This window comes from Trichosurus vulpecula, chromosome 3, assembly GCF_011100635.1.
Source record: "Trichosurus vulpecula isolate mTriVul1 chromosome 3, mTriVul1.pri, whole genome shotgun sequence".
NCBI lineage: Eukaryota > Metazoa > Chordata > Mammalia > Diprotodontia > Phalangeridae > Trichosurus > Trichosurus vulpecula.
In genome coordinates, this window is record NC_050575.1 from 61,405,990 (window position 1) to 61,431,589 (window position 25,600).

Consider the following 25,600-nt stretch of genomic DNA (forward strand, 5'->3'; position numbering starts at 1 on the left):
AAAGGCCCTGTGGTCTTTCAGTAGCAGGCACGTAGCAATGCATCATCTTTAGTGTCATTTCCATTACAAAGCCATATCCATTTCAGATGCTGAGCCATTTGATTGTGCCAAGGCCTTTGGCTGGCGAGAACTTCCTTTTAGTTTCTGTGGCTTCTAAGGAGGTGGGAGATGCAGCATCTGCAGAAGCAGTTGCCATGTTCATCTCCAAAAGAATTGTTCTCCGAGTCAGGATGTTGACCCATCCTTCAGATTGGGACCTTCTCCTTAGGTGGTTTTGGGATTCCTTTCCTTCTTAAATACCTGCAATGGCCTGGGGTACATGATAATTGTTTTTTCTTTTTAAAATATAGTTTGATAATATTTCAATAGAATTAGTTTCTTTTGTAATCCTATGTATTTTATTTTATGCATTCAAAAACATTATTTTGAGGAGTCCAGAGGCTTCACCAGACTGTTAATCCCAAATGTTCAAGAAACCCCTGGCCTGGCTGATTTCTGTGGGAGTGGATTGGGAGCAGGACCAGTGGTCTAGGGGGAGCTGTTGTTCTTGTGCTTCATGGGCTTGCTTGCCCGTTGGTAGCTTGTTGTGTTTGTCCTTTGTTTTTGAAAGGACCATGACATCAGGGAAATGATGACATGACTTGCAGTTGACCTTGATTTGAGTGAAGGAGGGCTGTGCAAGGTCACCAGCCTCACTTTCTACTCCAGAGCCATCTGGATCCAGTGACCAGATATTTATCAGAACGACTGGAGGTGGCCCAGGATGCAGTGGGAGACACGGGCCCTTTTAGGCCTTCTCAGGTTCTCACTTTGAGTGAGGTAATGCCTATTGAGTGAATAGGCCTCTTTATGAAGTGAGGCAAGTGATGGCCCCTTTAGTTAGAAAAAAAATATCAAGCTGGGAGGTTGGTGGTGGAGGGAGGTTGGTGGTGGAGGGTGGTTGGTGGTGGAGGGAGGTTGGTGGTGGAGGGATGTTGGGTCCCTTCTCCCCAGGGATTGCTCCCCTGGATGATGGCTGTGAGTAGTCTGGAAGCAGGGTTGGTGACCTGGGGAGGTGGTCACTGAAGTATAGGAGGGTGTTTATAAGCTGTCTTGCCCATATCCCTGAGTGATATTCTCTTCTAAAGTATTACAAGCAGCAGGACAGTTGGAAAGCTCTGGGGTCCTAGGACCTCTACCCAAAAGCAGTATCAGAAATATAGGATGTCCCAAAAGTCTTAGTCCAGTTTTAAGCTTTAGAACTTAAATTATCTGAAGGGAGGTATAATAGCTTAAAACTTCAGTAAGACTTTTGGGATGCCCTGTACTGAGTGTCTATACTAGCTGTGATGGGGACATTAAAGACACTTGCTTCTTTGCATATGGGTACAGCTATTCAAATATAGTTTGAGAGAGACGAAACCATTTACTGGGGGCAGGGGCTTGTTGTTAATAATAATAGCTAGTATTTATATAGAGTGTTACATATATTAACCCATTATTAACCCATTTTATCCTTACCACAATCCTGGGAGGTAGACCCTTTTACCCCCATTTTGTAGATGAGGAAATGAGTCAAACAGAGGGTTGTTAAGTGACTTGTGCAGGGTCACAAGCTAGTGTCTGAGGCTAGATGAACTTTGATCTTCCTGTTTCCAGGTCCAGGGCCCTATTCACAGCACTCCCTAGTTGCCTTGCTGTTGTTACTGTTCCTTGTCTTGGAATCCCCAGCACCTAACAGAGGAACTTAATAACTGCTTGTTGGGTTGGGTTGGGTTGAGAAGAAGGCTATGAGGACTGAAATCATGATGTTCACTCTGACTTGGCTAAGCTACCCTGAACAAGCCTCACTAGAAGAGACTTGTGAGACATTCAGGTTTTAAGAAATTTACTTTCTTATTTAGAAAAGGCAAAAGAATAGGTTGTCACTAGAGCAGAGTTTGTTTAAATGGCCTGAAATTTTTCCTTGAACTCGGGCATTCAGAGACAGGACAATTTGTAAACAGACTGGTTTTTGCATACGGGCTGAAACATTGGAATAGCTTCCTGATTCAGCAATGTCTGTGTGCGCAGGGTGGAGTGGGGTGGGAGTGCAGAGGGCGTGATGGTGAATTGGTTGTTTTCAACCCTGATATGGAGTTGTCTCTAACCCTAGAATCACAAACTGGAACCATTGACAATTTGCAGCTATTTCAATGATCATCTGGACCAACAGTTTGTCACTGGAGCTCCATACTCAACTCAGAGAAATCAAAGAAACAGGATATTTCTATCAACGTAGCTGAATATTGGATTACCTTATTGATCTTTCAGTTCAACTTCCTGGCCATAAGGTCATAGGATTTAGAGAGATTTACAGAGTCAGAAATTGAGTATTAGAGAGAAAAAAGGACTTGCCCAGGGCCACACAGAGAGTGAATAGCAAACCAAGCATTTGTACTTAGATCTTCAGACTTTAGATTTAATATTCTTTCCCTCTACCAGGAATGGGGAACCTGTGGCCTTGAGGTGATATGTGGCCCTCTAAGTCCTCAAGTGTGGCCCTTTGACTGAATCAGGCTGCACTTGAGGACTTAGAGGGTCACATGTGGCCTCATGATTTTCTGTCTCCTTTGGGAGACCAAATTGGAGGCTTCGTGTTAATAAGACATACTGCACATATTGGGAAACATAAGAACTTTACATAACTTACCATAGTTGTTTCAGCGATGGAGCCAAAACTGTTGATGAAAATGTTGCAGCTCACATTAACTGGGGGACCTGAAAGACAAGAAAGATAGAAGTTATTGTTCCACCCCAGGGTTGCCAACCCAAATGATGATTCCACAGCCATGTGGAGCCCAACAGTGCAGGGCTCCTTAGCCCAGCAATCAAGACCTCCAGGACCTTGTATCCAGCTCTCTAGTCTTCTCTTATACTAGCAACCTTTAACATTCTATGCTCTCTGTTCTAAGATATCTTTCAGTTTTAAAATTCTCTCTTGTGTATTCTACTTTTCATTTTTGGCAGTCTATGTGCTATATTATAAGCCATGTTCTAGATCAAATTTTTTGTTTTATGGTTTAGGATCTCTTCCATCCAGAGTCCCCCTCACATTCTATGAGCTATGGTTCTGTGATTTTTTTCTCGATTATAAGCTCCGTGAAGCCAGGATTCATGTCTTTTCTTTTTATCTTTCATGTCCAAGCATAGTACTCTGCAATAGAGTAGATGCTCATATCATTAAATTTGTGGTATTGTTGACCCGTCCTTCAAATTGGGACCTTCTTCTTAGGTGGTCTTGGGATTCCTCTCCTTCTTAAATACCTGCAGTTCTTCCCTGCTGCTTTCCTGATGTGCATCATTTTTTTTTGGTCCTGGAGAAAGTACCAGGTAGAGAGCACCAGGGGCTAAATTGGGATGTGCATTCATTAATACAAGATGATTCATTACCCCACCATATGGTTCCTTCCCCAAACCCCATCAGCTGCCTTCTAATTTGTGGCTGAAATGCAGTCACGCTGCAGAATTTGGAGGCCATTTTGGGAATCATGATGTTTTTCTGCTGAACTTATGAACTGCAGTGGATTGCTTGCTATGAGGTTGATGGGAATTGCCTGAAGAGGAACTGGGGTTGAGTCTTGAGGATTGTTGACAAGTCTTTTGTTTTCCCCAGGGGTGCAGGGGAACAGGAGCTGGGCTAGGAATACAAGAAAAGCCCCTGTCTTTGCTCAAACATTAGTTAGGGAGATACACACGTACTTAAAACAACAAGCCTTTATTAATTACTTACTATGTACCAGGCCACATGAAAAGTGCTGAGAATTCAAGGAAAAAGCAAAAACAGTCTCTGCCTTAGAGATTCTTACGTTCTAATGGAGAAGACAACAGGTATGAATAGAGGAGATACAGAGTAGATAGAAGCTAACTTTTCAGAAGGGAAGTTGTTAGCAACTGGGGTGAAGAGGGTCAGGAAACTCCTGCAGAAAGTGACGCTTGAGCTGTCTTTAAAGAAGCCAAGTGTTCTAAGACATAGATGTGAGTAGAGCTTTCCAGGCATGGGGGGAGCCAGTGAAAAGTCATGGATATGGGAGATGGAGGGAGCATCCTATGTGAGGAACAGCAACAAAGTTACTACAATTGCAATGTAGAGTATAGAGAGAGGAGTAATGAGTAAGAAGCCTAGAAACACAGGAAGGGGACAGACTATGAAAAACTTTAAATGATAGAGAAGTTTATGTTTTAGCTTACTGGTAATAGGGATAGCTAGGTGGTGCAGTGGATAGAGAATGGGCCTAGAATCAGGAAGACTCCTCTTCATGAGTTCAAATCTGGCCTCAGACACTTACTTTCTGTGTGACCCTGGGCAAGTCACTTAACTCTGTTTGCCTCAATTTCCTCATTGGTAAAATGAGCTGGAGAAGGAAGTGGCAAACCACTCCATTATCTTTGCCAAGAAAACCCCAAACGGGGTCATGAAGACTTGGACGTGACTGAAACATGACTGAACAACAACAATAGGGGACCAGTGGAGTTTCTTGAGTAGGTAGGTGTAATAGCTCTTCAAGAAAATGACGTTGATAGCCATGTGGAGGATGAAGTGGACTGGGAAGAGGCTGCTGGTCAACAGTAGAGCCATAGGGTGATGAGGGGTTAAACTAGGGTGGTGGCCACATGAGTGGAATATATTGTGCTGTGGAAATAGAAAGAACAAGACTGGGTCATTGATTGGATACATAGGGTGAATAAGGGAGGGGTGGGGGGCCATGCACATGGGAAGAAAGAAAGGGAAAAAATGTACATGATAACTTTATTATATATTTAAAAGGAATAGCAAGTTTATAGATTTGTAGTTTCATGTGCAATCATTATTTTTATTATACTGTTATGGAAATGCTTGTTTTATTCCATAAATTAAAAAATAAAATAAATAAATTTTTTTTTTAAAAAGAAAGAGATGTCAAAGATGAAAATGAGGTTATGAATCTAGATAACTGCAAGGCTGGTGCTGTCCTTGACAGTAACAGGGAAGTTCAGAAGAAGGGTGGATTCTTGGGGAAAGATGAGTTTTATTTTGGACCTATCGAGCTTGAGGTGTCTTAAGATGAGACATTCAGTTTGAAATGTCCAATAGGCAAATCATGATATGGGACCAGAGCTCAGGAGAGGAACCAGGGCTGGATATAGATCTGGGAGTCATCTGCTCCAGAGCACTTGAAAGCAAAGTTGACCTGAGGAGCTTTTCCTCAGGTTGGAGGATGATTGATTAATAACAGAATTGATTAATTTATAAGAACATAATTGATCAATAACTAACAAAATTATTAATTGATTAATTAAATTAATTGATAATTAACATAATTAATAATAGCATAACTGACTAATAACAGGATTGTTGTTAAAATGAAAAACAAGACAGTATGTAGAGCTCAGTCTAAGCCAATACAGAAATACTGTAGGAATTCAGAGAAGGGAGAGATCACTACTCAGGGAAAACTTCCTGGAAGAAGCTGTAATTGAAAAGTAGTAATTGTAGTCATTGAGCTAGGCCTTCAAGGAGGAGGGTTAGGATATGGAAAGGCCAACAAAAGGGGAAGGGCATTTTAAACATGTTGTGAGCTTGGTGCCCAAAGTCTTGTATCAGAAGGTTAGGATTTAAGGCATTGGGAGAGACAGTTCCATGGGGAAGTGGAAGGGCTCTGAAAGGGAAGTGAGTAAAACATAGGCTGTCAGAGGTGGAGGGGACCTTAGGACATAGAATATCAGAGTTGGGAGGAAACTTAGAGACCACTTATTCTCATTTTTACAGAGAAGCAAATTGAGTCCAGAGGAGGGAAGCCCCTAGCTGAGTTTACACAGCAAGTTAGTGGCAGATCTAAACTAAAACTAAGGCCTCTGGACATCAGTTCTTTTTCTATGAAATTTGAAGAAGATTCTAGAGGCCCTTGGAGCTATGTGTGGACCATTTATGTTCCTTTTTATATTAGCAGGATGAGATGTGGAAATCTGGTCCATTCCAACTGACAACCTACGTCAAAACAGCCTCTGGCTATCATTCAAACTCTGCCAAAACTTTATGCTCTGCAGTGGGAAGGGCCCTTGAGATTTACATTTTACATAGAAAGGAACACAGAGAGGGAAAATGATTCAATTCAATAAATATTTACTAAGTGCCTACCTTGTGCCAGACACTGTGCTTTGGGGATTCAAAGTAAAGCAAAGTTAGTGGTGGGGTGAGGAGGACTCCAGATCACCTCGTTCCCAGGCTAGTGTTCTTTCCTCGGGGAGGTGCCTCTATGTCCTCTCTCCCAATAAATCTGAGTCTTTTGTCTTCACAAAGAGCCCCCTTCATTTGCATTAAGATGCCCTGGTGAGTTACTACCAGTTTCTTTGAACCCCACCCCCAGAGTATCTGATTGTCTGCCTGTGATTGGATCTTGATTTATGTATGGGAAAGGAAGCCAGTAAACCAACCCCATGGGGAGGTACAGTTCATTGAAATAAATCTGAAATTAAATTATACCAAAGAAAATTATAAACCGTCAGCCTTTGGCCAAAGGATAATGTATAGATTTCATTAAATATTAAAGTTTAATTTTGCTTCTGCGTATGCATTTGTGCTAGGGTGGGGCCCCTGGGCCCAAGAGGCTTTCTGAAGGGCTGCCAGGATCTGTAGGAGCTACACTCTTCCTCCCACCTGTCTTGCCTCAATGAACTGAAGCAGTCCAGTGATTAATTGCTCCTAGGAATTTTCTACATCCCACCCTGTGCTAATCAGAGAACGGCACCAAGAGTCAGGGTCAAGAGCTGGATGACAAAGAGAGTAGTGGGCATACAGGAAGGGTTGAGAAGAAACAGCCAGCATCCGCAGAAGATCATAGCATTTTAGAGCAAAAGGAATCTTAAAATATAGCATGTTAGGGCATAAGGAATGTCAGAGCTGGAAGGGACTTTAAAGTGTAGAACGTTGGAACTGGGAGGAAACTCCTAATATAGAAGGAACCCGAGAACATAAACTAGCAAGATTTAGGTATCTGCTAACCCCTAACCCTCATTTTTTACTTGAGGAAACAGGGCCAGAGAAGTGACTTGACTTGCCCAAGGCCGCACAACAGTAGCATTGGAGCCAGAACTTGAACCTGGGTCTCCTAACTTGTTCTACTGAACTGAGCTGTATCCCTTAGATCTGACTATCATTTGAAGTGTCCTATATGGACAGGACATTTCAGGAAAGTCTTGGAGAACAATGAGAGAGAGAGAGAGAGAGAGCAAGCAAATATTAGGAAAGCTGTTACCAGTCAACATATCCCTGGGCCAGGTCTTGGGCTAGAGCCAAGAGAAAAGCCAAGGAAGGCGTGTGGAATCCCAAATCAATTAGGCGGGTTTAGAGGAGCAGTCCTTTTCAGAGAAGCACCTCTTAAGCTGCATACAGGGAATCCTATAACTAGCTTGGTTGGGGTTAGACTGTTGGGGGAGGAGAACACATCATTCCAAAGACGACGGGAGAGATCGGGGTTGCTGGGCTCAGCACAGCTATTTGTAATGGCTCCAGCAAAATCTATATCCTGGCCTTCTTTGCCTCACCTAGATTTGCTACAGACCCCAGAGGGAGAAAACCTGTTATAGGTTTTATAAAACATTTTGGTGGTGATGTAGGGCCCGATGGTGAGTCAGGAACAGAACACAGTTCAGTAAGCTCCATACTATGATCTTTATGGGCATGTAAGAACTAGACGGGACTTTAGAGAGGATCAAATACAGCACTTCTCTCCTTCATTTTACAGATGGGGAAATGGAGGCCCAGGGAAGGGGAGTGACTTCCCCAAAGCCATCTGTTGTTGCTGTTTATCCCTTGTTTTTGAAGAGGACCAATAACATCACAGATGATGTCTTGACTTGGTAGTGAATTGGATTTAAGTGAGGCACAAAATCATCAGTTTCATTCTCTTCCTAGTTGTTGAAGTCCAGTGGCAGGACAAAGGTCAAGATGAGTGGTGATGGCCTGGGATGCAGTGGATGACCTTGGCATCTTTGATGTCTGACCAAGCTCTAAGTGCTCCACAGCCCCTTCATGGCTGTTGGAACAAATTGCTCTCATCTGCCCATTCTGCTGGGAGAAGTCATCACAAACTTGGGGATAAATCAACCTAACTTGCTGACAGGTTTGAGGCCCATCAGTTACCCTCAACCTGGTTTAGCCTATCCATCTAGACAGTTTTACTGGAGTCTGGCCACTGTGCATAATACAGCTTCTCAGAGCCACAGGTGATAATTGGGTGACAAGGGGACACCAAAGATAGATGAGCAGTTCTGAGAAAGACCTGGTAAGTCCTCAAGCTAGAGGTGCTAGTTCTCCTGAACACCCCAAACACCCCAAAGCCATCTAATGAGTTAGTGGTAGAGTTGGGAACCAAAATCTCAAATTTCTTGATTCTTAGTCAAGGGCTGTTTCCATGACACAACATAGCATTAAGTGAAACATGGCCTCCATCCCAACATGACTTCTAACTGCTTCATTTCCTAGAATCAGGTTCTTCAAGCCCAAAGGAAGCCCAGAAGTCACTAGTCAACCTGTAACTCCCTGCTATAATTTCCTCTACCTCTTTTCTGACTGGTAGCTATCCAGCCTGTAGTTAAACACAAACACCAAGGGGGGATCCCAATATCTCCTCAGATAGTTGACTGAAGGGCAGTTCTAACTGTTAGGAAGGAATTCCTTCTATTGGAATCTGTGAGTTGTAGAGGGGTATAATATCCACCCCTTGATTCCTGATCTCCCCCACCCTCATCACTTCCCTGGTATCTTTGTCAGAGTGAACCTGTAGCATCCAGAATGTACCAAAGATTTAGCCTAGCTTTTGGACAATATCATGGGCTTGAGTAGGTGCCAGGAATAAGGGTTTCCATTTTACTAGCTTTAAGAAAGAGAGACCAGCTGCATCATCCCATCTGCTGCTTCATGCTATTTAAATTAGGCTCTACCCTATTGTTCCCTTCTCACTGGAGCAAATAGACTTGGAATCAGAAGCCCTGACTTTGAGTCCTGCCTCCAGCAATGTATAAAACCCAAAGGAATAAATGTCTAATGGTACAATTTCAGACACTACCAGGGATGATATTTGGGGCAATGGGGCATTTCAGAAGCCCTTGAATCACTCCCTTGATAGGCATATAGCCTGTCCTGGTATCAGGGAAGGAGTTTCTAGGGAAAGGCAATGTACAAATTCAAGGTCAAAAGAAACTGTGATTCTTTTGAGCTCCCTTTCTCCTCTTAGTCTGCCTATTAGAGACATTCCATAGATTCATAGACTGTCAGAGCTAGAAATGACTTTAGAACATAGAATGTCAAATTCAGAAAGCCCCTTAGAGATCATTTAATACAACCTCCACCATTTTTTTTACAAAAGTCTAGAGAAAGGAAATGGCTTGCTCAAAGTCACACATAAAATAAGAAGCAGAATCAGGATTCAAACCCAGGTCTTCTGACTCTAGATACAGTACTTTTCCCACTATACTATGTCAAAGATCAGAGGCAGAAGGAAGTTAAAAAAAGTCAGATCTGAACAGTACTTTACAACCTAGAACATGGATTGTCAGAGCTAGAAAGGACTTTAGAACATTGACTCTCTGACAGAACATCGAATATGGAATCTGGACTCCTAAGAGGCCTTCTCATCTCCATTTACTCTTTGTTCCAGTCTGTCCTTACTAATAATATTCCTTATATCTTCATTTATTTGTGTCATTCCTCAGCTCAAATATCTTCAACTCCCTATTTCCTTCTTCAATGGACATGTAATCTCATTGACTCAGTGAGTATTCCTACCAGCTAAACAAATTACAATCCATCCATGCCTTCTACTCTGTGTAGTTCTTGCCCATATTTTCTTATCTGTCCTCCAGAGGGTCTACCCAATGTACTGAAGTCTTTCCTTTAGGATCTTTCTACATTTTATGGATACCTATTTTCTCAACATGTGACCAGTCCACCTCTTTTTCCAGTCCTACATTTTCTTCATGATGATATCTCTTTAGAGAATTTCTTGCACATGGGAAATATACTGTCCATATCTCTGCCCACCATGAATCTTTCCATTGTCACTTGGGTCATTCACAATTGATTTACTACTTCGATGGATTTGCCATTCAACTGTATGTCAGTCTTATTTTCATCCATTTGATTTCTCCCATATGAATTGTTAGCTCTATCTCCTGAATAATTTTGAGTCTCATTGGAGATGCCTGTAATATCCTGTTGCTTAATGTAATCAGTACAATATTATGTACACACAAGAGAAGCTAGAAAACCTCACTGTTTCTAGGTATTCTTTTTCCGTTAGAACCTTAGGAACCTAAATTTAGAGCTAGAAGACAATCCTTAGAGGTCATCTACTCTAATTCTTCAGTTTTACAGATGAAGAAAGATTAATGTTTTGCCTAAGGTGATACAGTTATATAGATGATAAATAGCAAAGTCAGGTTTTCAACTTTGGTCCTTTAACTCCAAATCCAGTTTTCTTTCTTTCTCTCCTTTTTTTGGGGAGTGTGTGTGTGTATGTGTGTGTGTGAGACAGGCATTATAGTATTGCAGAAAGTGCTCTGACTCTGAAGTCAAAAGAATATAGGGACCTATGTTCGAATTTAGTTTCTGATGCTTACTACCTGTGTGACCATAGGCAAGTCACATAACCTCTTTGGGCCTCAGTTTTTTAATCTGTACAATGAATGGGTTGGGCTACAGGTCCAGCCTCTAGTTCAGGGCTGTCCAACCTTAGGATATCTTAGGGCCGCATTAAAATAAAATAATTATTCGAGGGCTGCACCCAGAATAAGAAATACAGTGCACTAATAGAAAGTGGGGGAACGCACGTCATCAATATGACAGATGAAGGTGTGAAACGTGAAAGCAAACACAAACAACAAAGTGACAACACAACAGTATAAAGGTAGGTGTATACTGACTAGTCTGCATCGAACAGACGGAACGCATCCCACAGATGGATTGAAAATTCTGTGCAATATGTTCCATCTGTAATACTGCTTAAAAACACCAAAGAAAATTAACATCGAGATTATTTATTAGTGATAAAATTAAAAAATCTAATATGCATTCCACGCAAATTATTATTTTAGTTTTTTCTCATGAAAATTAAAACCCATGGGCAGGCTGCATAAAATCGCACTGCAGGCCACATGTGGCCCACGGGCTGTATTTTGGACAGCCCTGCTCTAGTTCACCCCAGATTGGCCCCAGAGATCTTAAATAGCTCTAAGTCTATGATGCTATGATACAATGGTGATCTTTTGTTTATATTAATGTTACTTCCCAGTTATCCTCCCCACCAATAGAAGACTCCTTTGTAACATAAGTATAGTATATTGTTAATCATATATAAGTGTAGTAAAACAAATCAACACATCGTCCAAAGCATGCTCCATTCTGCATCAACAATCCACCACTTTTCTGCTGAGAGTTAGGAGGCATGTTTCACATCAGCCCTTGAAGTCACCATTAGTCTCCAGTGCTCTCCATTGTCCTATGTCCTTCAATGACAATGACAGTGATGAACACTTTGAGTGAGCACAAATCTCTACAGTTTATGCCTAGAAATATGTACATACTCAGAAGGTCATTGAACGAAATTACCTCCATAGTTGTAGGGATCTTGCAATATCAAGGAACCCTTTATTCAAACTTTTTTTTGTCTGACATTCAAGGCTCTCTATAAGCTGGTTCCATCTTTGCATTGTCTTAATCTTCTGTTGCTTTTCTTCATGCCATCTATGCTCCAGCCAAACTGCATTATTCTTGTTTCTCCAAACATATTCTGCATGTTCCTGTTCCTTGACCTTTGTTCATATTTTTCCCTTTGGCTGGTATTTCTCTTTTCCTCTTTACCTGCAGAGTTTTGACTTATCCTTTAAATGCCACCTCCTCCATGGAGTCCTCCCTAATCCCTCAGTTGGTAAAGATCTTGTCTCTATTCAGATTTTATATAGTGCATTGCATTGTGCATCTCTAATACACTTATCATGCAATATTTTTATAATACTTTTTTTGTTTGTGTTTTTCCCCTAATATCAACATGAGGAAAGAGACGATGTCTTATTTAAACTTTGGCCTCCCTTAGCACCTAACAGAGTGCCCTCTTCACACAGCAGGCACTTAAATATTTATTTAAAGTTTGAATGAATGAACATAGACTGTTCAGACTGTAAGGGATATTAACAGAACATGGAATGTTAGAGTTGGGGGGGACACTAAAAAATAGAACACAGGACATAGAGCTTTAGAGCTTGAAGGAACTCCAGAAAATAGAGTATCTGACCTGCAATGATCCTTAGAGCGCATCGGATTCAACCTCATTTTCAGAAGAGGAAACTGAGGCCCAGAGAGGGGATGTGTGCTGCAGAGCTAGGGTTAAAATCTAGGTCTCTTGAGTCTTAGTACTGGGCTCTGTCCATTACAACAAAAGATGTCAATACAACAAAGGGGGTCAGGAGAAGAAAAAGGGAGGGGATTATGTACCTTTAAAATTAGGTCTGATCCTGGCATCATATCCTGAGGTCCTCCCCATCAGTTTATCCAGAAAATCCGAAGGAGACATGGGCTTGGGTGCGGAACGGGCCGCGGCCTCAGCTTCCTTGGAAGCAGCCAGACTGGGGGAGGAGAAAGGAAAAGAGAGATTAGTTACCAGTGTGCCCCCACTTTGCTAGGGGTGTTTCCCTAGAGGCCTATTCCACAGCTGAGAGATGTGACACATACTTCTCCGGCTTCTTAATAAGGAAGGCCCCAGCTAAATTGTTTACCCAGCCCAAACATCACCCTGCGGAAGGTCCCGGCAGCTGGCCAAGCGCTTGAGAGATGACGATCGGACAGAAGCTGCCGACTAATTTAGGGACAGATCCCTGGGGTCTGGAGGAATCACAGCTGTGATCTCGGCTCCTAAATCCCCATGGAGGCTGTGGTTTGAAAATTAACCTTCTGCCTGCCAGACTTCTAGTTACCTTTCTCCATGTGTCCTCCCCCCTTTCCTATTCCAGGCATCAAGGATTACTGTTTAACCACCTTGGGCTAGCTAAAGTCTCGCTTCTGTGTATTCTCATGAGTACTGCTCCTTCCCTACTATCAGAACACATACTCAGCAACACACACACGTACACACAACAACCATATATACACACATAGACACAGATCTTCATGAAAACATACCCACCAACCCTCATATATATATAGATTCTGAGATATACAGTTTATATATATATATATATATATAACATATATAAATACACACACGTATATATATATATATATATATATATACATACTTATACCATAAATACATACATACACAACAACTTATACCATAAAAATAAGCACACATATGGGCACACAGACACACATGAACACATAGATACACACATATGCTTACACCCATGTACACACATAGATACATAGGAATACACACATGTATACAAACACACACAAATACATATACGAGAGAGACACATACATATCTACATAAGCCAACAGATATACAATTATACAATCCCAAAACAAGCCTTATACATGCATTTATATCCATGTATATCTCTCCACACTCATATACATATACACATACACACATATGCATATCTAGGCAGACATCCATATACCATCATAAGACAAATATATTCACACCCACAAACATATAGCTAAATACCACAGAAGTAATGCTAATTAACACATACTTATAATACCTGGCTTATACACATACATTTGTGTATTCTATAAATGTATGCATGTGAGAAGTAAACAGTAAGTTAAGAAGATGATGCCTGAGGATGGAATTTGGATTCCTGGGCTATGGCTGGACCATAAGAATGTCAAGTTTCTGGCTAGGAATGGAGCACACCTCATAAGGGTTAGCAAGAATGTATTTGCCTGTAACCCTGCAAATCCAAGAAAAAGGGCTTTAAATTCAAAAGGAAGGGGGAAGAAGAAGAATGATTCTGTATATCCATCAAGCTAGATATAAAAGAAGGTGGCTACAAGATAGGAGAAAGAATAGCATTTAGAGATGCCCAGAAATTCACAGGAAACAAAATCCAAGAAAGAAACCTGAAATAAAACATGTGTCCTTGGATGTCTATGCACAAATACACAAAGTATAGATAACAAGCAAGGAATATGAGAGCTTCAAATACAAATAGGCAAATTTAACTTCACAGAGTGAGACCTATAACTGGAATATGACTCTGGAAAGATCTGCTTTGTTCAAAAGGAATAGGATATGGGCACATATCAAGAAGGCCAAAGATGAAAAAAAATGTCCCACATATGTCAAAATATTCATTTTTGTGGCATCAAAAAACTGTGAGCAACTTGAGTGCCTGTTGACTGGAAAATGGCTGAACAAATCATGGTATAAGAACGCTAATGGAATATTGCTGCTCTCTAAGAAATGATGCATGCGAGTAATTCAGAAAAAATATGTGAAGACTTGTATGAACTAATGTAGAGTGAAATAATAGGAAAAAGGAAAATAGGTCTATACAATACAGTAGGACAAATGAAAAGAATGATACAACAAAGCTGAATGTTGGGCAACTAGAGTTATTAATTTTGTCCCCAGAGAAGAGATGAAGAAATATACTTCTCTTCTTTTTTCAGAGAAGTGGGGAACTAGGGGTATGGAATGTTGCATATGCTGTTAGATGAAGTTATCTTGGCTATTGATTTTTGAAAAGCTGTTTTTGTTTGCTAAAAGAAATGCTCAGGGGAGAAGGGATTTATATATATATATGTATATATGTATACATATATATGAAAATTACTCTAATATAAAAATAAAAGACATTAATAAAACTTAAAGAAAACTCAAACCCTCAAGGAACAAGATAGGATAAGTGTGTGTGTGTGTGTGTGTGTGTGTGTGTGTGTGTGTGAACATGTATTGCAAATTAAGAACATGTTTTCATTTGGGGAGCTCTGGGAACTAAGGAGTATGGAGTGTGGGGGTGTAGCATGGAGGTGAGAATACAGATGAAGGCTAAAGGAAGAAGAAGTAAAACTGAAATAACATTACATACCATCTATACAGAAAGAAGAAGAAATAGTGGGTAATTCATGAGTCAGATTATAAACTTGGCACAGAGACATGACATACTGATAAGGGAGTTCAATTATTGGGATATCTTGCTGGAGCTTACTTTCTGTTTTCCAAAAACAGAGCTACTAATAACTTCTTGGCTTGTTTCAGTCATGGCATAAAGTTAACAGGATGAGAACAATTTATACCATGACCACCACAATAATGTGAGGGGAACTGATTCTGAAAGACCTCAGAACTTTGATCAAAGCAATAACCAGTCATGACTTCAAATGAATGAAGATGAAACACACCTTCTATCCCTTGGCAGAGAGGTGAAGAACTAGAGAGATGGAACAATAGATGCATTCTAAGGTATGGCCAATGCACTGATCTGTTTTGCCTGACTACATGTAGTTGTTATAAGAGAGCACTGCTACAAGATGAGTGGGGAGGGGAAAGTGGCTTGGTGAATAGTAACAGGGAAAAAAGAAAAGAAATAGTTATGATATTTTATTTATTAAAATTAATTAAACTCTAAATGCTCACCAAACAAGTTTAGTTTGTTGTATCGGTGTTCAATATTAAGCCTTCAATAAAACATTTAAGTAAAACATTGCTTGACTTTTTTTTTTAAAGAAAAAGCTATTTTTAAAGATATTCTTCAAAAAATAGAAACACCAATGAAGGGAATTTATTTTTTCAATCTAGTATTCACCAATAAGAAAGAATTAGTTTTCATAGTAGGAATTATGCAAATATTGGGGGAAGCGAACACTCCATCTTGGAATTTGTGATAGTGAAAGAGAGGGAAACTAGGTACAGCCTGATATGAAGCCTAGATTTTGTGAAAGCCGATTTCAAAGAGTTTATACTAAGGAGAGATAAAATCCAATGGATTAAAATTCTATGAGGGAAGTCATTCCAGGAGGATTTTGAAGCTCTCAAGAATAAAAATTTTGAAGAAACAAAGTAAAAATTCTGATGAGGAGAAAGAGGAAAAGTTTTTTAAAGAGCCTGATATGGATGGATAAAGAACTCATTGGTCAATTTAGATTTTAAAGACATGTATAGAGGCCAGCAGTGAACAGAGGAAACAGAGAATGAATACAAATAGTATGACACAGTACTATGTGAATATTCCCAGGAACACTAAAAGCTAAGCATGAACTAAAATTAGTGAGGAAAGGTAAGGACAACAAGGAAGGTTTTCTTCTTAAAAATTAACATTGGGGAAAAGAAGAGAATCAAAAAGAGGCAGGACTGCTGTCCTGGTAAAAGGGGATGATAATAACAGACAATGGAGAAAAGACAAATCTACTCAACTCCTATTTTGTTTTTTATTTTCCCCTACCGTGGGGAGTCGATACCCCAAGTTAGTAATGAGCTATTAAATAATAAACTCAAGCCACTAGGCCCAGATGGACTACATCCCAGGGAACTGAAAGAACAGGCAGTTGTGATTACTGAGCCACTATCAGTGATCTTTGAAAGACTGTGGCAAGTGGGCTAGATAAGGAACTATTAAAAAAGGGCAAATATTCTGATTTTCAAAAAAAAGAAAAGAGAATGGAGTATGCAGATTATAAGCCAGATAACTTGACTTTAATTCCACGCAGCATTCTAGAATGTCTTCTTAAAGGGTTAGTCAATGAACATCTAGAAAGGGAAGCAGTGATCACCATGTGCTCCAGAATAGCTTTATCAAAAACAGGTCAGGCCAGATTAATTTAATTTCCTTTTATTGTCAAAAAGGACTGATAAATCAGGGAAATGCTACAAATATGGTTGATGATAAGTTGTCTCATGCTCTTCTTGTGGACAAAGTGAAGAGATGTGGCCTAGAAAATAGTACCATTAGGCAAATTTGGAACTGGTTGAATGGTTGGATGGTTAATGATTTGATGTCAACTTGGAAGACACTATATGGTGGCAATGATGAGGGATCTGTGCTTGGTCCTATGCTGTTTTGTTAAACATGGCCGTAGATTTAGAGATGGAAGGATTTCAGAGGCCATGTAACCTAACCCTCTTATTTTACAGATGGGAAATGGATGCTGGGAAAGTTGAAATGACTCATCCAAGATCAAATAGGTAGTAAGTTACAGAGCTGGTATTTGAATCTATGTCTTCTGGCTCCATATCCAGCATTCTTTTTTTGGTTTTGTTTTACAATGACTTGGATAAAGGCATAGATAGCAAAATTTTCAAATGATACAAAGCTAAGAGAGAACACTTACATGTTAGATGATGTTATGATTCAAAAAGATCTCAGTAGTTTGGAAGATCAAGCCAAGTCTAATAAAATACAACAAATAAATCTTAGACTTGGATTTAAAAAAATCAATTTTACATCTTCAAGATGAAAGAGAAGTGGTTTGACAGTGGGGTCATTAGGAAAAGATATGGGGGTTTTAGTGACAAGCTCAATATGAACCTACAGTGCGATATGGCAGCAAAAAGCTAATGTATCTTAGGGTGCATTAAAAGAATATAGCACCTGGGACTAAGGAGGTTATGCTAAAGTCTGCCCTGGTCAGACCACATCTGTAGTGTTATATTCAGTTCTGAACATCACGTTATAGAATGGATGATAAACTGGAGAGCAACTAGAGGGAGTTGAAAGGCTTTGAAATCATGACATATGATGACTGTAGGAACTGAGGATGAAAAGAGAAGACATGGAGGCAGGCATGATGATTATCTTTCAGCATTTTAAGGAAAGTTGCACAGGCAAATTTAAGTTTGAAGAAAGGAAGAGCTTCCTTACAATTAGAGTGAAACAAAAATGTAATGGGTTCCTTTTCAGTGGAGATCTTTAAACCAAGAACCACTGTATTGTAGAAGGGATTCTTATTCAGGCATGGGTTGGACTAATTGGCGTCTGTGGTATGTGCCAATTCTAAATGCTCTCTCTTCCTCTCTTTCTCTCCTCTCTCTCTCTCTCTCTCTCTCTCTCTCTCTCTCTCTCTCTCTCTCTTTCTCTCTCTCTCTCTCTCTCTCCCCTATCTCCCCCTTCTGTCTCTGCCTTTCTCTGCCTCTGTCTCTCCCCTGTCTCTGTCTCTGTCTCTTTCTGTCTCTCTCTTTCTCTCTCTGCCTCTGTCTGTCTGTCTTTCTCTGTCTCTGTCTCTCCTCTGTCTCTCTTTCCCTCCTTGTCTCTCTCTCTCCCCACTCTCTCTCCCTCTCTCTTTGTCTCTTTCTTCCTCTCTGTGTCTGTCTCCCTCTCTATCTTTCTGTGTCTGTCCATTTGTCTCTCTGCTCTGTCTCTGTCTTTATGTCTCTTTGTTGATCTCTCCACCTCTGTCTGTCTGTCTCTCTTTCTGTCTCTGTCTGTCTCTGTATCTTTGTTTCTCTCTCTCTCCCCAGTCCCAGCCTTACATACAAGCATAGTATACCTCTTTCCAGGAGGAATAATTTAGGGACTGTGAAGGTCAAGACAATAAGTCAATTTCTTCTATATTCACTGGCTGTTGCCTGAAATTCTACAATTGGAATATAATCCCTTTGGCTGAAAGTATCAACCTCTGTTACAATAGTCACAGCTTTTTTATTCACACTTAGGTGTAAGCAACCGAGAATGATTTAGAGTTTCTTTTGGGGGGAGATCTGAACTAAAGTTAGCAGATCCACATACTATTGCATATATGCCTCTTTATGCCTACATGCTGTAAATTCTCTGTTATGTACCATGGATAAGAATGGAGTCTTTCAGCTGATCTAATATTCAGGCTAATAAAGAACAAACACAGATGCCATATACGATGCAGGCTCTTCCCTGCAGGAGGGTGGGCAGGATGACTGATTAGGAAGCTGTTACAGTAATTCAGGTAAGGGACAATAAAGGGCTGGACTGGGCATGTAGAAGTGAGAGGGGAGAATGGGTCATGAACATGAGAGATGGGGAGGTAGACTAGACAAGAGATTTGGGTTCTGGATGAAAGAAAGAGAGAAGGCAAAGATTTTCAGTGCCTGGATGGTGGGGCTTTAGACCATAGAATGTTGGCATTGAAAAGTACTTCAGATGTGGAAAGGACTTGAAAACACAAAAGAGAGGCAGTGTGATATAAAGGAATGAGTACTGGTCTGAATTTGATTCTCAATTTTGCCATTGCATCTGTGTCACCTCATACACATTGGGGTAGCTAGATAGTGCAGAGGATAAAACACCAGAGCTGGAGTCAGGAAGACCTGAGTTCTGATTCAGCCTCAGACACTTACTAGCTGTCACTTAATCCTGTTTACCTCAGTTTCTTTATCTATAAAATGAGCTGGAGAAGGAAATGGCAAACCCCTCTAGTATCTCTGCCAAGAAAATCCCAAATGGGGTCACAAAGAGTCGGAAATGGTGGAAAAACACCTGAAAAACTGAACAACAATAAGACCTTACACATTACTCCCCTCTAAACATTCTATGTTTCAGCTGAACTGGTCCTTACGCTCGATGTGCCCTCTCTATGCCCTTGTGGTGCAGTTTGTTCTGATGTATTCCATTATCACTTCCACCTTACAGAATCCCTAATTCCCTTCAAAGCTCCCTTCAAATGACACCTACCACAGCCTTTCCTTATGCTTTCAGCTCCTAGTATCTCCATTAACTTTGTATTTTCTTCTACATTTTCCAATGCCTTTTGTCTTTACATCACAGTCATATATCACATCACTGGCATGCCACCCCCATCTCCATATTGAACCCTCCCTTGTGACAGAGAAAACCACTTAAAACAAATACAGACAATACATACAACATTCCACCCTAGTAGTTCCCCACCATTCTGCCACTTAGGATGAGGTATGTGCTTTGTCACTGCTAGTACTTTCCCTCCAAGATTACCTCCCACTTATACTACAAATATCTTTATCTATTTTTCTCTGTCTTATAAGTACATAGTTTACACATTGTGTTTTCCATTACAATGTGGATTCTTTGAGGGCAGGGATCGTACTTTTTTTCCTTCTCTTTTTTCTTTCTTTGTGTCTCCAGGGCTCATCACAGTGCCTGACACAAAGTAAAAGCTTAAGAAATGCTTGTTGAAAGACTAACTGAATAGTCTTGTTTCATTTCTTTTCTGGTTCCGTGGCTTTCGTTAATTTTTCCGTTACTCACAGTTCAATTTTCTTTCAGTTATTTTTTATTTACATTAATTTGGTTATTATGTATATTACTCTCTTGGTTCTGCCTATTTCACTAGTTCATGCAAATATTCTCACATCTTTGAATTCTTTGTGTTCACTATTACTGCTGCATAATGTTATACTGTTACACTCATATAGCATGGTTTTTCAATCATTCTTTAATCTATAAGCATTAACTTTGATTCAAGTTTTTCATAACCATTAAAAAAGTACTAGTGGATTGTTTTAGCATGTGTTGGACTATCTTTGACTTCTTCATATCTAATAATGGGATTCTTGAATTTTTCTTTCATAATTCTTTCATAATTACCAATTCAAATCCTTAATAGTTGGACCATATCATAGCTCTGCCAAGAATACTTCAGTGTGTCTGTCTTCCCACCAGCCCCTCCAACATTGGGAATATTGACTATTCTCATGTTTTAAATCTTTGCCAATTTGTATAGTGAGAGGTGATACCTTGGAGTTATTCTAATTTGCATTTCTTTTACTATTGTTGCTTTGGAGTATGTTTTAACGTGCTCATTGAGAAATGACTCATTGTTACATATTTCTGTATACATCCCATGCATTTTGGATAGCACAACTTTATTGATGAGATTGGGTGCAAGTATTTCTCACTCTACCCTTTCTCTTCTAATTCTGTCTTCATTAACTTAATCATGCAAAAGCTTTGAAATTTCTTTGTATATATTTTTATTTGCTTATATGTGTGTTTCCCCAATTAGAATGCAAGCCTTGTGAAGTCAGAGATTGTTTTGATTTTGTGTTTGTACCCCCAGTTCCTACTACAGTGCCTGTTCCATGGCAAATACCTAATAAATTTTTGTTTATCATGGATTTACAGCTTCCCTGACCTTGCTATCCTTATCTATAACATATAAAAGCTTGGATCATATCGTCCCTCCAGTTCTAAGCATATGATCCTGTGACCTAACTGTACAGCTGGGATGGGCTCTTAGGACATAGAACATCAATCCATAAAGGACTTTAAAGCATAGAACGTTGAGTATACAATGTTGTAATACACATGCATTATCGTCTAGCATAATGATTTGAAACACAGAATGAATTATTGACCATAAGAGGTAGAAGGAAACTTACAGATTTATCTAGTACAACCCCATAATTTTACAGATGGCAATACTGAAGCATAAGTGGGAAAAGTGGCTTGTCCGAGGTCATGGAGTGAGTCAGGAGCAGAGCTGGGCTCAGAACCTAGGTTTCCTGAGTCCTAGGAGTATGGCAAGTATCACTGGGAAAAGTCACTTGGCAGGGCTTGATTGCTTTTGGGTGGTATATTCCAACCAGGGAAGACTGTTCCTCTCCAGTGATGGCTACAAAGCTTCCTGACACCCCAGAGATAATGAAAGGAAGTTATGTCTGACCTATCATTGGATTGGGCTGGCTGGGTGAAAGTTCGGCTTAGGAAGTACTGTAAAGAATTGACTTTCCATCTGGGAACAATCTGGAGCTGGTAATGACTGCACTGTCTACTGGCTCATCTCCTTTTAAGCCAAAGGTCCTGGCAATTAAAATGCATTGCAGAGATGCTGGAACATTCTTGTCTCATTTCTCTTTTGGTTCTCTTGAATGTGTGCTGTTCTTTTAGTGAGATTTTCAAAATGACACCCTTTACAGTCTTAGTGACCTCCCTGTCAAACCATTATCTTGCCTATAATGTCCAGGACTTAAGAACATAGAATGTCAGAGTTTAAAGGGACCTTAGAACATAGCACATAGAATGACAGAGCTGGAAAGGAACCATCTAATACACTCTCACCCATTCCACAGATGATGAAACTGAGGTCCGAAGAGCTCAAAGTTACAGAGGGAGGTAGTGGCAGAATTAGAGCTAGAATCTAGGCCTTCTGACACCCAGGATAGGACTCTGCCCATGACACAATGTTAGAATTGCTGCAAATTCACCTGTTCAGTCATTCAGTCTGACTCTATGTCACCCCATGGATATTTGTCTATGGGGTTTCTTGAAAAAGATACTGGAGTGGCTTGATTTTTCCTTCCCTAGTGTGTTCCCATTTTACTGATAAGGAACTGAAGCAAACAGGGGTTAAGTGACTTGCCCAGGGTCACACAGCTAGCAAGTGTCTGAGGCTGAATTTGAACTCAGATCTTCCTAACTCTTGGCCTCATGCTCTATCCACTGTGACACCTAGCTGCCCTGAGAATTCACTTATAATTTGGTATCTTGGCAGTGCTAGAAACAAAAGAGAAAAGGTGGTGGGATAGTCTATGTTTTATGAGAGAAATAAGGCAGGGAATGACCTGGGTCTTCTCCCAGCTAGAGGAGAGTTTATCCCTACGCCCAGTTCCTTAGACAACTGACATCAAAGCTTCATGCCCTTCTGCCTTGTTCCCTAATCCCCCTCTAATTCATCCTGGCTGACCTGGAGGGAATCTGCATTTTTGGCTCTTTTAACAGATCAGAGGATGAGTGGTTTGAGATTTGGATATTCTGACTCATGGTCTGGCCTTCTTCTCTCCCAGGTTGCCCCCAGCCTTATCCAGAAATTCTAGCGTGTTCTTTTATACTTCATCTCAGGAATATTCAAGGCTGGTCCAGTCCCCCTCCCTTCTCTCTTCTCTTTCCCCACTTTTCCTCCTTTTCTTTCTTTCTCACTTCTTTCCATTCCCCTCTTCCTTTCCCCTCTATCTTCCTCTTCCTCATTTCTTCTCCCTTCCTCCTCTTTCTCTCTTCCTCTCATCCTTCCTCCTCCCTCTTCCTCTCTCCTCATCTTTCTCTTTCTCTGTCTGTCTTTCATACTCCCACCCTCTCTTCCATACTCATGAGTAAACATACATGCTCGTCCTTTCACATGTACATGTATACCATCACATGTACACATGAGCATACAACCTTATTGTATGCACCCACACAGCCTGGTCATTCCAGCTTGTGTACATTCATGATTGCACACATCTGCACAAAGACAAGAACAACTGTAGATCCATCTGGGCAGAAGGAACTGGAATTTCTCTAGGCCTACTGATCTATAGATTGTTAGATATGGAAAGGACTTTTAGAGATCACCTAGTCCTAATTTGGGATGAATCTGAATGCATCTTGCCTCTCCCTGTCTGTTCTTGTGATTTCTCCTCCCTTTCCCCTCCTTGCCTACTTGCTTCCCAGGGCCTTGAGGAAAGGTTTCAGGGGGAAGGAGGTCAGCTTGCTGTAAAAAACCTGTAGCAGACTCAATTGGAAATGGGGGATCGATGCAAGCTATAAATCTGCATTTGGAATAAGCCAGAGCTTGGCACTAAGTCTGGGAAAAAACGATTTCAATTAGATGGCAAGTGGCAAAAGCCCTTCCTCTTCCACCTCCTCCACCCTAGTCAGCAAAACAGGGCCCTCTGGATGGGAGATAGGTAAGGAAAGGGTGTGAGGAAGATACAGAGGAAGAGAGATAGAGACAGAGACATAGGGACAGAGACAGAGAGACAAAGGGACAGAGAGAGACCAGAGAGAAGAGACAAAGAGAGGCAGACAGACAGAGACAGAGACAGAGACATAGGGACAGAGACAGAGAGACAAAGGGACAGAGAGAGGAAAAAGAGAGAGAGACATAGAGAGACACAGAGACAGAGAGACAAATGGACAGAGAGAGGAAGCAGAGAGAGAGAGCGAGAGTGAGATAGGGAGAGAGAGAGAGGAGGAGGAGGAGGAGGAGAAGAAGAAGAAGATGAAGAAGAAGAAGAAGAAGAAGAAGAAGAAGGAGGAGGAGGAAGAGGAGGAGGAGGAGAAAGAGGAGGAAGGGAGGGCCCAGGCAGCTTCAACTTTGCCTTGGTCTCTACCATTTGCATTGTACTTAGGTGAACTTAGTATGAGATTAACATAATACTTATAACAGTAATAGGCTTGTAGGCCAATGCTGCCCCCAATTAGGGTGCAAGAGGAACCTTTTGCTGGGGAAGAAGTACTGGGTGGAGATAGGCAGAGAGAGGTTAGTTTTTTATAGAACCTTTAAGTGCTACATGAACTTTGAGTATCATGACATAATGGAAAAAAGAGGTGGATTTAGAATGAGCTGACCTGGATTAAAATCCTAGATTTGATACTTTCTAGCTGTGTGGCTATGGGTAAATCACAAAACCTCAGAGCCTCAGTTTCCTCGTCTTCAAAAGAGGGATAATATTTTTTGAGTAAAGTACAGGCCAGAACCCTGCTGAACTCCCCTGCTGAACTCCCCCAACATTCCCCTACAAACAACTTTAAAATAACACCTCAAATCAAATTTTGCAATGGCAGAGCCAACAAAAGATCAGAGAGAGAATTTTTTCTAGCCTAAGACAATTTAGGAGGTCTGCAGGAGAAGTCTGTAACACCTGGGTAGGCAGAGGCCCAGAGCATGACAGGAGCACCAGCTTTGGGCCTTGGAGGTGGCTGTGACAGTGGCAGCAGCAGCAGCTTTGGGAACTTATCAGAGATGGCAAATGGGTCAGATAACTGGTCAGAAAGAGATTATAAGGGACCATTTGCTGGGTGCAGTGGGAGCTGATTGACAACTCTATTGCCCATAAGTAGTTCTGGGTCGCAGTTCCAGGATGGAGAGGAGTCCTTGTAATTGGTCGCAAGGTAGGAGGGGCCCTGGTCACAGTTCCATGGCCAAGAGGAACACTAGTATTTGTGGCTGCAGGAGAACAGGGGCTCTTTCTGGGTAAAGAAGAACTGACCAGGAGAGCACCTCTCCCCAAATCACACCACCCTGGAGACACTGAAAACTTTGAGACCGCCAGATGATAAAGATATGAACACAAAAAACCTGAAGCTTGGCACGGTGCCTCTCCCACCCCCAAGTGAGCAGAGCCCAACTTTAACATAGAGTTTAAAGTGAAGAAATAGGGTGGGAATATGAGCAAACATCAACAAAAGAAGAATTTGACCATAAAAAACTACTTTGGTGGCAGGGAAACCTAAGACATAAACTTAGAAAAAGACAACAATGTGAAAACAGCTACAAAGAAAAATGCTAATTGGACCTGAGCCCAACAAGAATTCCTGGAAGAGTTAAAGAAAGAGATAAGAGTGGTAGAGGAAAATTGAGAATGATGCAATAGAATTATGAAAAGAGAATTAACATCTTAGTAAAGGAGGCATACAAAAATACCAAAGAAAATATCACTTTGAAAAACACAACACCTTAAATGGAAAAGGAGTTACAAAAATTCACTAAAGAAAACAACTCTTTATAAGCAGAATTGGCCAAATGGAAAAAAGGTAAAAAAGCTCACTGAAGAAAATGATTTCTTAAAAATTAGAATTGGGCAAGTGGAAGCTAATACCTTTGTGAGACTTCAAGAAACAAACAAAATCAAATGGAAATGGAAAAATAGAAGAAAATGTGAAATATCTCCTAGGAACTAATCTGGAAAATAGATTAAGGAGAGATAGTTTAAGAATGATTGGACTACCTGAAAAC

The 25,600-nt window shown here is 40.7% G+C and overlaps 1 protein-coding gene across 2 annotated transcripts in view; it reads right to left on the bottom strand.

Annotated features, from left to right (window-relative positions):
• Positions 1–25,600, bottom strand: part of GLRA1 (glycine receptor alpha 1) — an 85,352-nt gene that overhangs the window by 43,310 nt on the left and 16,442 nt on the right. The window contains exons 2-3 of one of the 2 annotated variants that reach the window (XM_036751673.1): positions 12,488–12,618; positions 2,672–2,739 (exon numbers count right to left, since the gene is read on the bottom strand). In XM_036751673.1, coding sequence (XP_036607568.1) covers positions 2,672–2,739; positions 12,488–12,618 — 199 coding nt within the window. Of the gene's footprint in view, positions 1–2,671; positions 2,740–12,487; positions 12,619–25,600 lie in introns of those variants that run through there. The other variant, XM_036751674.1, reaches the window with a different exon arrangement.